The 14,227-nt window shown below is 43.9% G+C and overlaps 1 protein-coding gene across 1 annotated transcript in view; it reads left to right on the top strand.

Annotated features, from left to right (window-relative positions):
- The window catches only part of Mtmr6 (myotubularin related protein 6), a 41,692-nt gene that overhangs the window by 3,920 nt on the left and 23,545 nt on the right, over nucleotides 1-14,227 (top strand). The window contains exons 2-3 of the mRNA XM_041634078.1: nucleotides 10,852-10,968; nucleotides 13,370-13,532. Coding sequence (XP_041490012.1) covers nucleotides 10,852-10,968; nucleotides 13,370-13,532 — 280 coding nt within the window. The remainder of the gene's footprint in view (nucleotides 1-10,851; nucleotides 10,969-13,369; nucleotides 13,533-14,227) is intronic.

The raw sequence follows: 14,227 nt of genomic DNA, 5'->3' as shown, positions 1-14,227 counted from the left end.
GGCTGGCCGAAGGAAACACAGTGAACCAGAATCGAAGGCTTAGATCTAGAATCCTGATTAGCGAGTACCTTCCTCTACAAGTCTCAGCTAGAGGCTCCAGATTGGGAAATGACTGCTGGCAGGGATGAGGGGCAATCCGGAATGTGATTAGTTAACACCTCCTGGAAATGTAAAAAAATCAATCTAATAAAATGTTTTTTTGAGAACCTCATACATAAGTACTGTATTTGTTTACATAAGCTTTGCCCTTCCCTCCAACTTCTTTCATCCCCCTCCAAATCCTCCTTTGCCCCATACTCCCAAATTCATGGCCTTCCTAAATATAGTGTGGGGGTCACAGGAGAGAGTAGAAGGAGAGAGGGGAGCAGAGAAATATGTATAGCACAGTAAAAAAAAAATAGATTTATTTCTTTTACGTGTGAATGCTTGCCCACGTATATATTTGTGCACCATGTGTATGCTTGATGCCCAAGGAGGCCAAGAGGGTTGGATTCCTTGGAACTGGAGTTACTGATGGTTGTGAAATGCCATGTGGGTAATGGGCACTGACCCTGGGTCATCTATAAGAGCAACAATGCCCTTAGCCATGGCCCATGTCTCTAGTCCCCAGTTGTGTTTAAAGATTTATTTTTGCCGGGCGGCGGTGGCGCACGCCTTTAATCCCAGCACTCGGGAGGCAGAGACAGGCGGATCTCTGTGAGTTCGAGGCCAGCCTGGTCTACAAGAGCTAGTTCCAGGACAGGAACCAAAAGCTACGGAGAAACCCTGTCTCGAAAAATCAAAAAAAAAAAAAAAAAGATTTATTTTTATGTGTGCGAGTGCTTTGCCTGCATAGGTGTATGTGTTCCACGCGCATGCCTGGTGCCCACAGAGGTCATGTCTTTGAACGGGAGTTAGGGATGATTGTGGGCAACTGTGTGAGTGCTGGGAACCAAAGCCTAGGTCCTCTGTAGGGGCCACAAGTGCTCTTAATCCCCAAGCCAGTTCTCCAGCCCCTGAGATCTTAGATTTTGAGACACATTTGAACACTTGCCCCAAGCAAGACACCATTTTGTCTGTCTTTAGTGCTATCCCATGTTACAGGTGAGAAACCTGCAGTTTGTCAGATTAACTCATCCTGTATCAGCTGACTGAGAATTATTGGCTCACTGGTTGCTGATAGGAGCTGGGTTCTGCCAGCCAGGTCTTTCTTACAAAGCCTCTCTCATCACCACAGTCACCTGCGTAGTAACAGAATAGTTACCCGGTGAAGAGGTTAGACGGTGGGGGCAAGGCAGCTGAGTAGGGGTGGAGACCGAGAAATGCATGAGAGCAGCTAGGCAGTGAGGTTTTGTGTAGTAACCAGTTAGTCGGGAGGTTGTTGAGAGAGGGGAGAGGCTGAGGGAGAGAAGCAGTGTGGATGTCTAGGTAATCATGGAGAGTGTGTAAGAGAACCCTTTGAGACTCCGTAGAAAAGAGGAGTGCTAGGGCCCAGGGGCCCGCAGACAGGTGCATGCCAAAGTCAGGGCACTGAGGTGGAGGAGCCACCTCACCTGTGAGTGAGATGGCCGGAGAGCTCCATCCTTGCCCTAACTCCCTTCTCTGTGCCCCTCTCTGCCGTCTGCTCCGGCCAGGCACTGTCCTACACACTAGGAAACAAGGCCGATGGCAGCGAACTGCACAGACAAAAGCTGCTCTGAGAAAATGTATTTTGAATCAGGAAAGACAACAATAAATAGAATTGATGGATCAGGTCTACGCTGTGATAGGTGGTGGAAAATGTGGGAGAGCAAATGAAGCAAGCAGGGACTCTGAAGGTTACCAGGGCGCTGTGGGATGGACAACAGAAATCGGAAGGGGGAGGTGGGGGGCAGGCAGCTGAGGCAGCAACATTCCCCTTTGCCAGCCTCGTAGCTAAGAACTAGTTAGTGAGGAAGCCAGAGCGGGGTCAGTAAAGGAGGATTCTATAGAGTGTTAAAATTGGGGGAGGGCAAGCTACTGTAAAACCTTTTTAACTTTTTAAAGTTTTGTGTGTGAGAGAGAGAGGGAGAGACAGAGACAGGGACATGCAAGCTGCAGTGTATGTATAGAAGTCAAAGGACAACTTTCAGGAGATGTCTCTTCTACCCTTCTCTTCAGCCTCGAGTCCTGAGATTTGAACTCTGGTCATCAGGCTTGGCAGCAAGTGACTTTACCCATGGAGCCACCTCTATAAACCTTTGCTTTCTCTCTGAGATAGGAAGTTCTGTGCTCAACACTGCAGAAGAGCAAGTGAAATAGAACTGAAAAACTCCCACTGGACTTATGATTCGAGACTGCTCTTTCCTGTCTTATGAAGTCCGTAATTGCTTTACTGGTAATTTACGCTGCCAGATGTCCTAGCAACTGAGGACACAGAATCGAAGAGGCGGTGCCTCACTTAATGTCTGCTGCATACACACCAGTATAATGTCCTCTTCCTTTCCTACGGCTAGTTCTGCATAGGATGTCTGTGGAACAGTCTGAATGTCTTAGGAGCGGTCTGGCTGGAGGGAGGAAGCCGAGTCCTCCCAGTAGCTAACTGTGGTCTGTGCACCGGAGCCATCGCCCACAGTGTAGCATAGCTAAGAGTAGCCACAGTTCATGGTTGCAGAAGTTTGGTTGAAGGAGGCCCTTGGTCCCTTCCCCTTGCAGAGAAGGAAGAACAGGGTCTGAACTTCTTATACTATAATTTTCTGTTTGTGGTGGCCTGTGTTTTTATCTCCAGTGTCAGCTAAGTTTAAATTTCTCCTCTAGGCCCTTAGCCTGTAGTTGGCAACAGTTCAGTTAAGTAACGTGGCTGGCACTTATCACCTCTGGACAAAGTGACCACACCTTCCAGTTTCTTTCTCCTTGCCCCATTGCTTTTTCATTCTTTTGCCTTTACCTTTTCCCCACTTACTTTTTGCTTTCTAAGGGTCCTGATGCTATTTTTATGATGCTTCAGTGGTAGTGACCTAAAATAGTTGTAGTTGCTTCCAAAACAGGTACCTTTAGGCACCCGAAAGAAAAGCTGGGTACTTCCTCCCAGGGCGGGGAAATGGAAAGGAGCAGCTGGGCCCTAGTCTGGCTTGTCATTTGTATGCTGATGATTATAGCAGAGAAAATGGTGCACTTCTGTCTTTTGGAGGCTGATTTGCAGCAAAGGACAGAATGATGAGTGTGTTTCCCACAAACCACTCTTATATTCTCTATAACTTTAAGCAGAAAGTAAATGTTTTGGCTTAACTTCAGAGTAAATGTCTCTATTTGTAACCTCTGTATGCCAAGATGCTGTAGAACCTGCTGGTTATGTCATTATTTTCATCGTTGTAGTCCCTGGTCTGAACGTAACCTGGCCCTTACTAAGGTAGCGATTAACTCCATTATCGACTGTATTCAAGACTGGCTGTTCTCTGACTCGCTTTCCCTTCTCGGTGCCCATTCTGACAAACTGAAAGGCGACACTAATGAATAAACAGGGTTCTTCAGTTTCTCCTTCCTGACATCAGTTTTGCTGTTAGACCAGAATTATTAGACTCTCTGCTCTGCTTACTTCAGGCCCGATTGCCGCCCTCATCCACACCTGCAGTTCCTTAGTCTCTGATGGTTACTCCGCCCGGCCCAGCATTTCCCCTCCCTGTTGACACTGGGGCACTTAAAAGCCAGTTTGTGTTCCTCCATCAGATACAACACTGCTGTGGCTCCTCCATCGACAGTTCTGTTTGCTCTACAGTATAGCCTAATTAATTAAGTACTAAATTTGCTTTTTAAAAACAAATTATTTTGTGTGGGGGGAGGGTAGGATGAGGAATATGTGCTGTGGTACACATTTGCCATGGCACGTGTGTGAAGGTCAAAGAACAACTTGTGCCAGTTCACTCCTTCCACCATGTGTGGGCCTAGGAATTGGCTTCAGCTGGGCATATCTGAAGAGATGCAAGCATCTTTACTTGCCGGCCCCTGAATTTGCTCCTTAAACACCATGTTCACTTTTCCTTTCTCTTTTTGAGCTTAGATAGGTAAAACGAGGACATGCAGGCCACAGGCTGCCTTACCAGATAACTGTTGTAATTTTGCAAAGGTTTGTTTCATTTATTTTATTGCCTCTATTTGTAGGACACCCAGGGTATAATATTTGGCATTCACTATATAACCTGTTCCTCCCTTAGTAATAGTTGCTTTTGTGTTCCAGGCGAGGAAATGAGACCCAGATGGGTTAGCCTTGAGTTAATAGCCAATAGATTTTTACTGAGAGACCCATTAAGTACCCTTTCTTTAATACTGTGTATCTATGTACATGTTCAGGGACATATGTCAGTGTGTATGTTTAAAGAATTACTTACTATGTATACAGTGTTCTGCCTGCATGTCTGCCTGCAGGCCAGAAGAGGGCACCAGATTTCATTATGGATGGTTGTGCGCCACCATATGGTTACTGGGAATTGAACTCAGGACCTCTGGAAGAGCAATCAGTGCTCTTAACCACTGAGCAATCTCTTCAGCTCCCCTAGCAGTGGTGGGAGGCGCATTGCCCCAGCCCAGTGGTGCCCGGCCTGGTGGATCTGCCCCAGCTGAGAGAGACTTTGGGATCACTGTGGCTGTAGTGGCTGCTCTGGAATTGCCATCAGCCAGACGGCTGCTGTGGCTGTCTTGTACAATGACTATCTTTGCTAGGGCATTTTCCAGATTATTGCTATCATATTTGTGCTGTGTCCATGCCAATTGCAAATGAGAGTTTGGGTGATTGCTCAGGTAGCTAATTGTCTCCATCATATACTGCTTGCTTTGGAAGCTGCTGGGTTATACTTCCTGCCTGCCGAAGTAATATTATCTCCTTTCTAGGCCTTCAATGGGGTTGAAGATAAGATAGTCATAATTACCACCCTCTTATGATCTAGCCAAGCCATTTCCAATACAAGACTTAGGCTCCTTAGGATAGAATGTTTATTAAAACATTTAACATATGCTCCTTGCTTAATATTGTTTATGCTGGTTGCAATTCTAATTATACTTGATATCTGTTCCTAGTGTATATAGTTTTGTATTGGGTTTAGAACTCTCTTATTTAAACAAAAGGTGGAGGTGCTGTGGGAGTACATTCTACTCCTTGAGCCAATAGCCTTTAAGGTACCAGCCCACTTGGGTGTGGTTTCTGATACTGTAATAGCAGTTGTAAAGCATGTGCCCGCTCTCTTGCTTTCGGCTCCTGCTTCTGGCTGCTAGACTTGACTCCTGTTGGTGCAGAGGACTGTTGTCTAGGACAGTGATCTATACGTTTTCCCCTTAAATAAAAACCCTTTTATTATGAATAATTCTGAACTGGTGTGGGATTATTTTGTGACTTCCATCATCAGGTGTTGTGTTACATCTTCCATTTGGTTTTCCCTTATGAGAAGTAAGTTCTCAGTGGCAGTTCATCTAGGTCAGTAAACTTTCGTTGTATCAAACACTATTCTAGCCTTTTGGAGGAACTCAGAAGGAAAAAGGAGGCACTGAGATACTTTCCAGTTTTAGTGGGAGAGACGGGCACTGGAACAGACGGTCATCTTAGCTCTGTCAGTACTCTGGTATTGGTGGGAGGAGCAGAGCTTGAGTGGGTGATGGATGAGTCAGGAAGTCAGTAGGGTGATTTCCAGTGCTGGCAACTTGACGAGGATGGCATAACATAAGTCATGTGTGAAATGCAGAATTGGAGTTGTGTTTGTGAGGGGAGGGAGGGGAATCTGCGATTTGTGACTCCTAAGATGTTCAAGTGCAGACAACATAATGCCAGGCCAAGTGTTGTAGTTCAGGAGTGAACCCACACAAGGTTGGAACATCTGTCCTGGTTAGCAGCTAGCTGCTGCTAGTTGTGTTTCGGTAGTAAGTCCCCACTGCGCTTGTGAAAATGAAAATAATGGATGGCAAGAATTTATCATACTACTATGTCAGGAAATAAATATTCTTTTTTTGTTTTGTTTTGTTTTGAGACAGGGTTTCTCTGTAGCTATGGACCTGTCTTGGGACTTACTCTGTAGACCAGGCTGGCCTCGAACTCAAAGACATCTGCCCGTGTCTGCCTCCTGAGTGCTGGGATTAAAGGTGTGTGCCATCACTGCCCGGCAAGGAAATATTTTTACATGTATAGCAAACAGTAAGAACTCGGAGAGTTCAGTCAGAGTTTGGGGATATATAATGATATAGTGATAATATATTGAAATATAATGGTAATGGATAAGATTCATATGGAAAATAGACCCTTAGCTGCTCAAGGCAAGGTGTGCCTGTAATGCCTCAATCCCAGGTCTCAGGAGTTTGCATCAAGAAGATGGAAAGGTCCAATGTAACCTTGGCTACGTAGCAAAACTATTCCTGTACCCTCCAAAAAGGAGAATGAGCCTGCGATCAAAAGTAATAGTGAATAGTAGGTGTAATCTTCATCTGGGTGAATAAGATGCTTCCTATCTTTCTTCTTCCCTCAATTTGAAACTGGCTGTTGATGTGCACTAGTTTCCATAGAGACACATGCAGCACTTCCCTGTCTCCAGCACTGCAGGAGGCCAGCACAGTGTAGGATGTATTAGTCTGTACTGGGAATGCAGAGCTGCGAGGGACCAGTAGTTAAAACTGGAGTGGAAACTGGGATTGTCTCCCTTACAGACAAGCTTTGCAGAAATTGCACCAAATATGAAAAAAAGTGACAGTTTAAGGCTGGAGTTAGAGAAGCATTTCTGTCTTTAGCTTCACATGGGCTTCCTTTTAAAGCAGACTTCCTGTTTGCTCATAGCCACACCCTTAAAACCCTGTTTTATTTTCTCTGAGGAGCTCTTTGAAGTACTCCAGTCATTGATCTTCCCAGTGGTGTTGATACTTTTTAGCTCCATGTGTGTTCAGTACCGCTCTTGTGAAAGGAAGGGAGGTAAGAGAGAGCCTGCCCTGAGAGCCCACTGTGGTCTGGTCTTGTTTGCTGGCTTTGTCCCTTTTCAGCCAGCTCTTGACAGTTGGAGAGGAATGTTTGTCTTTAAAGGTATATAAATTAAAGTTTCAGTTTTCAGTGTGATAAAATGAAGCCATATTGATAGCATGCTTAATAAAAGCCCAGAGACAGAAATTGGGATTCAGCTTGAAGGTCAGAAGAGCAAAACAGCCAGCCACTGGCTCTTCCCTCTTCCTCAGTCTGAAATGGCGATCCTGCCTCCAGGAATCTCAGAATGAGACTGGGCCTGAGAGCTGTCTCCTCCCATTTTATATTCCTCTCTAGGGCTGGGATTAAAGGTGTGCACCACTACTGCCCGGTTTCTTTGGCAAACTAGTGTGGTTACTGGAATTAAAGGGATGTGTCACCACTGCCTGGTCTGTAAGGCTGATCAGTGCGGCTGTTTTACTCTTTGAACTCCAGGCATGCTTTATTTATTAAAATACAAATGAAATATCACTACACATATTTTTACTTGAGAAATAAATGGCCTAGACAATTAAAGAAATGTTGACCTTTAGGAGAAATCTTCATGAGCACAAAACTTTCTTACCACCCCCTCCCCATGCATTGGTCTTAAACCCCTGATCCTCCTTCCTCAGCCGCTCCAGGGCACCGCCACACCTGGCTTTCCTGTGTTCTTGAGAGTCTATGTAAAATGATCACTTGTTATATGTCAGATCCACTGTCAGACCTGAGTTGCATTAGATCATATCTCTCAGTTTCCAGTATCCACAATAAGTTTGTCTTAATCACACAAATAAAGTCTTCTATTAAACATTTTTAATTACATTGAAGTTTTGACTCATTCGAACAGTGGTATTAAAAGTGCTCATTCTCCATGGAAGAAAATTATAGAGAGTGAAGAAGAGTGAGATGATCAGCCTTCTGAGTGGTGGCTATTGATTAATCACTTTATAACGGGAGTGTATTGTTCTTGAGCTGGTAGGAGAAGCAGTAAACATGTCAGGGAAGTATAGAATTAATGATATAATGGTGAGCTCTCTGGTCTGAAGATCTGCACAACCTCCGTTGACAGAGCTGGACATTAAACACTTATTTTTATATGTTTTTCCTATAAAATGGATGCCATTAAATTTTAAAGCTATAGTCTCCTGACGAGTCCCAGTTCCACTCTGCACTCCTATAGCAGCTTTGTATGTGTGTATGTGTGTGTGTGTGTGTATGTGTGTGTGTGTGTGTGTATACACCAGTATTAATAGACATGAATGCTGTTATACCCCTGTATAACATATTGTGGATCCCAGCATCCTGGATACCATAGGAAGCCAATGCAACTTAGGATAGTTTGTGTCAGAGAACTGAGCAAAGAGACAAGGTGACATAAGTAACAAATTAACTTTCTAAGTAAGAGTTACTTTTGGTGGTAGGGCATTGGTGAGTCTAGGATAGGGCTTGTCACTGGACTGAATGGAAGAGAGTCTTGTAGGAGAGCAAGAACCAGAGCTGGCTGCACAGCAGCCATGTCTGTGCAGCAGGGAGAATATAGAGCGTAAGCTGGAGCTTGCAAACAGTAGTTTCTTGGTTTAATTTGCCCAGTCGTATACTTCTAGAACTTTATATAATTGGATAGTGTTGTGTGACAAAACTTCCTGAGGAGACACTACATACATCTCTACTCAGCTCAGATAGGGAGCCCACAACAGACCAAAGTACAGGATACCACCGAAGTCCAACTTGGTGAACCATGAGTTTTATTGTAGTTGCTTACAGCAATGTAAGTGAAGGATTACTCACAACATCATACATGGCTCCAAGACAATTGCATCACCAAACCTGTTGTAGGAGGTTTGTTCCCGGCTGCTCAGCCCTGAAATAACCACACAGGAACTGTATTAATTAAGTCACTGCTTGGCTCATTCGCTCTAGCTTCTTATTGGCTAACTCTTACATCTTAATTTTACCCATTTCTATTCATTTGTGTATTGCCACCTGGCTGTGGCTTACTGGCAAGGTTCCGGCATGTCTGTTTGCAGCAGTGGCTACATGGCATCTCTTGACTCTGCCTTCTTCTCCCAGCATTCAGTTTAGTTTTCCCCTCCTAGCTCTATTCTACCCTATCACAGGCCAAGGCAGATTCTTTATTCATTAACCAATAAAAGTAACACATTTACAGAAGGACCTCCCACACCAACAGCCCAACCCAACACTGGTCACACTACATAAAAGTTGGTACCTGGAACACACTGCACAACCTGCAGGCAGTTCAACAGGTTGGAGAATACCCGTTTTTTGTTTTTGAGACAGGGTTTCTCTATGTAGCCTTGCCTGTCCTGGAACTTGCTCTGTAGTTGCTTTGTAGACTAGGCTGGCCTCAAACTCATAGAGATCTACCTGTCTCTGCTTCTCAGTGCTGGGATTAAAGGTGTGTGCCACCACCGCTCAGCTGAGAGTGTCCTTTCTAAGCGGTTTAGTTGATCTAAACCTTTTTGAGCCAGCTCAGCTGGTTTCTAGTCTCTACTTCTTTCAGGCAGAGGATTTGGGCACAGAGTCTGCTTTGTAGCTTGACTTGTCTGAAGAGTGACTCTCAGCAACTTTATTGCTTACTCTGGAAGGGAGGGGCTTAGTGAATCTGGTCAGTTTCAGGGACTTCCTGAAGCTCTTTTGAGTTGTTTGCCTTCTTGATTAAGGAGAATGGGAATGTTTCAATCTTGGAGGAAACTGCTGCACAACAGATACTAGGTACTCTCTTTAGCAACACATACAGTAAAATGGGCTTTTAGATGTGAAAAGTACTTTGCTCACACAATGCACACTCCTTGTATATTAGTGTTGGTGTTTCTTAAAATCTTCTCTGGTTTGCATTGGCATCTAAATAATATCTGTGTTGCTTGTGACTTTTTTGTGTTCTTCCAAGGACAGATGAAATTTTACCCTGAATATTAATCAACTAACTTCTTGTGTTTGGGGACAAAGAGGAGGAAAAAAAACATAATGTTGCATGCTGTTTCTGGACTTAGAAAAATTTCATTTATATTGTTGAAAGGACCTCAGAGTTGGGACAAGACACAAGACCAAGTTCTCAGCACAAAGGAGATTTATTTGCTTCAGAGAGTCAGAGGACAGGGAATAAGAGACAAAGACAGGAGATAGAAGAAGAGGGAGCAAGGGGAAGAGGGCAGGGATATTTGTCCCAGAGGGACAAAGGATTGCCTCTGGTTAGAGAAGAGACAGATATAGGCAAATGGCAGTTTATAAAGTTAAACGGGGAAACCCTGTGTTTGGATGAGTTAGTTCATTTTAATTGGACATGTTAATTAGGGTTGTCAAAGGGGGCTTTTGACTGCTGGATTTCAATACTTTGATTGCTGGACCTTGGTGGTCAGCCTCAGTAGAAGGAAGTGGCTAAATGAGGGAATGGACCTTGGTGGCCAGCTTTAGAAATGTTATCTAATGGTTTAGCAAGGCAGAGGAAATGGGGGAAGGGCAAGGCCTGCCAGAGCCCTGTTTGCCATGCTCAGGCCTACTAGAGCCCTTCAGCTACTGTCCTGGTGAGCCTGATTATCCACTTTGCATAGAGTAGGGTCATCCACATGGAGGAATTGCCAGGATGAGATGGCTCTGTGGTCATGTCTTTGAGTCTTGATTGTTAATTGATGTAGAAGGGCCCAGCACACTGTGGGCAGCACCATTCCTTGGGCAGATGGTATTGGGCTGTGTAAGCAAGCCAGCTAAGTCAGCCTGGGAGCACGCGAACAAGCCAGCCAGCAGCGTTTCTCTGTGGCTTCTGCTTCAGGTTTCTGCCCTGATTTCCCTCAGTGGTGGACTTTGACCTAGAACTATAAGCCAAATAAACCTGTTTCTCCCCTATGTTGCTTTTGGTCAGTGTTTTGGTCAGCAACAGAAATAAAAATAATTATATTTGAAATGAAAAATAACATCTTTTTCTTTCTTAGGTTGAACAAGTGAAGTTACTTGACCGGTTTAGTACCAACAACAAGTCACTGACGGGAACCCTGTATCTTACGGCCACACATCTGTTGTTTATTGACACTCAGCAGAAAGAAACCTGGGTAAGGTGGACCTTAGCAGGACTGTCTGCTGTCGCAGTAACAATGGGCTAATGGCTGTTTAATCACTCGTTATTTATCTTAACCCATTTTTTTTTGTTAGTTTTGCTTTTGCTTTTGGACAGGGTCTTGCTAAATGGCCCTGGCTGTCCTTGAATTTGCAGTCTGTCATCTTCTGGAGAGCTGGGATTACAGGCCTGTGCTACCACTCACAGATCAATCAAATTTTTTCTTCTCAAGTGACTTCTGCCTCCCTTTTATAGGTCGTTTATGTCATTTGTAATATGGAATTGTGTAGAATATTAGACTTTTTTAACATCTGTAAAAAATACCTCTTTCTTCCTTTAGTTTTTTTTTTAGAAGTCTAGGTAATGTTTGTGCACATTAATAATCATATGGATTATATAGCATATTCTATAACATTTTAATGCCAAATTACAACTAGGAGATTTATTTTTTAGTGTCAAAGGGGCTTTTGATTGCTGGATTTCAGTTCTTTGATAGATGGACATTGGTGGTCAGCCTCAGGAGGGGGTAGTAACTAAACATTACAGAATGATGTTTACAGTGTTAAATATTTAAGTATAGTAATTAAATACAGTAACTAAACATTGCAGAATATTATATAAATTATATATATATACATATACATACATACACACACACACACACACACACACACATATATATATATACAGGTTCCTGACTTTTTCTTTTTGGTTTTTCAAGACAGGGTTTTTCTGTGTAGCTTTGGAGCCTGTCCTGGAAATTGCTCTGTAGACCAGGCTGGCCTGGAATTCACAGAGATCTGCCTGCCTTTGTCTCCCGAGTGCTGGGATTAAAGGTGTGCACCACCATTGTCCTGACATTTTTGATATCTTGGTGAAGATGGAAGATTGTAAGGAGAGAAGGGAAGGGAATGGCAGACTGAGTGTTTCTGCTTGACACCTCTCTGTGAAGGGCGTAGTATCTGTCACTCATCATGGAACACTTTTGCGAATGTTAAATAAGAGAAAATAGGCAAAGCATCTGTTAAAGTAGCAGCTCAGTAAATCCCAGCTATCCTTAGCCTTTTCTGAGCAGCAGAACTGAGATGAGATGCCGTGTCTGCCTCCTAGGGAACCACACACACCTGCAGTACAGCTCAGAGTACGCAGGCTCTCTTGTAGAGTTGGTTATCGTTGACGCGTGAGTGCAGTGAGTAAGATAAAGAGTTAGCAGACTGAGGGACAGTGAAGAGATGCTGCTGTTCCCCTCTCCTCTGTCTCTCCTGCCTTCACTGTCGTAGCCCATTGGTCTCTCCTGGGGTCTGTGTAGCAGGAGCACTGAGGTCCTAGAAGCAGCCTTTCTGACACTGGGCCCTCTTTCTCTCTGTACAGACAGGCTTCCTTTACACTCACATGATGTCAGGCCCCTTTGTCTCTCTCCTGAAATGATCTGGGATCTTAGCTGGGATCCTAATGATGATACAATATTCTCTTTACGTCATATATCTTATAGGTTCTTGTCCCTAGTTCCCTGTGGAGATGGCACTGTCAGATGGTTATGAGCAACTCTGTGCAAATGTTAGTAGAGCTAGTTCCTGAGTGTGAGCTCTCTGTGTGTGAGCCATTTGTGCAGTTTTCATGGACACGGTATCTCATTAAGGCTCTTTCAAGCTTTCCTTGATTACTTATGTGTGCTTATTCTGCATGTCAGCCTTAGGTTTAATATATACAGTTAATATAACGGGTAATGTTAGCATTATAAAACCATACTTAAGTCATCCTTCCCTCACCTTTCAACTGAAGACGAGCAGATATAAAACAAAACCTACTCAGCAGGGTGCAGTTTGCTGCTGCAGCCTTTGCTGCATTTTAAGGTGCATTTAGAACTGCTGGAGCTCTTCTGTGACTGAGTTTTTATCGTTCAGGAACCTAAAACCTCTTCTCCAGAAATTTTTCTTTAAATGTTTTAAGTGGCTAGGAATGGTATTAAGAAAGAGTAAAATTTCTTAGTAGCAAACAAAGTGTCAGTAGCAGTGGAGATGATCTTATGTTTTCAAGATGCCATCAAGCCATAGTCTATAATGAGACTTTTTTATTCCTACACTTGGTAAACATTAATTAATTAAAATTTTTGAGGTGCTTGGGCTGGAAACCAGGACCTTGTGCATGCCAGGTAGGCATTCTGCTGCTGAACTGTGCCCCAGCTCCTCATCCAGCCAGCATATACTGACATGGAAAAAAAAAAAACTAGCAAAAATGACAACCTAGTCTTGGCTCAGGCATCAAGTCATCGAAATGTGTTAAGTATGAGAGCACATAGCATTTTAGGTGTCATTGGAACATTCCCATGTATGCACTCGGGAGAAGAGCATGCGTCAGTGCTTTGAGTGTTGATGATGCGGGTGTTTGTGCCGTAGATACTACACCACCATATTGCCTCTGTGGAGAAACTTGCTCTCACCACTTCTGGATGCCCACTCGTGATCCAGTGCAAGAACTTCAGGATTGTGCATTTCATCGTTCCCAGGGAAAGAGATTGCCATGATATCTATAACTCTCTGCTGCAACTGTCAAAACAAGGTATGTGCTTCTTAGAGAGCCAAACTCTCAATCTCAACTGAGATGGGGTTTCCAGCATACTTTAAGGTACTATTATTTTATCGTTACATTATAGTTACGTTGTATGTACTGTCAACCCCCTCAGTGGTCTAGAAATACCCCACTATGGTTTAGAAATAACAGAAACAATTGCTTTGAACTGTAAGAATGGTGTCCAATGAAGGAACAATGTTAAGGGAAGACTTTTATATAGTACGGCCTGATGTTACTTTAGATTATATTATTAGATTATATTAGCACTTCATGTGTGTGCCCATGTGCCGGCACATGTGTGCATGTGTGTATGGAGGCCAGGGTCCAGTGCCTTTACTTAGGAGCCATCGCTTTGTTGTTTGAGACAGTCATTTGGGACCTGGGACTTGCCAGCCTAGGTGAAGCTGGCTTGCTGCAAGCTCCACCTTTCCAGCACTGGGGTTCCAGCCATGTGCTATCACCTGGACGCTGGGGATTGAACTCAAGTCTTCTTGTTTTCATAGAAAGCACTTTACTGACCAGCCTACCTCCCTAGCTGCTCTCTTGTGTTTTAAATGTGGGTGTTCTCTATTAATGAAAGCAGTATTACTAAATGGAAAGTACCAGAAGGTCATGGTCCTCTAGCAGTAGTGGCGAGGGTGGTAGATGTATCAGAGACAAGAGTGAATCCCGTCTTAGTAGAT

Source organism: Microtus oregoni, unplaced genomic scaffold (assembly GCF_018167655.1).
Source record: "Microtus oregoni isolate MIOR12 unplaced genomic scaffold, Mior012 000045F_ref0000178, whole genome shotgun sequence".
Classification (NCBI taxonomy): domain Eukaryota; kingdom Metazoa; phylum Chordata; class Mammalia; order Rodentia; family Cricetidae; genus Microtus; species Microtus oregoni.
The sequence above is the reverse complement of the archived record's forward strand: the minus strand, read 5'-3'. Positions and strand labels throughout refer to the sequence as shown.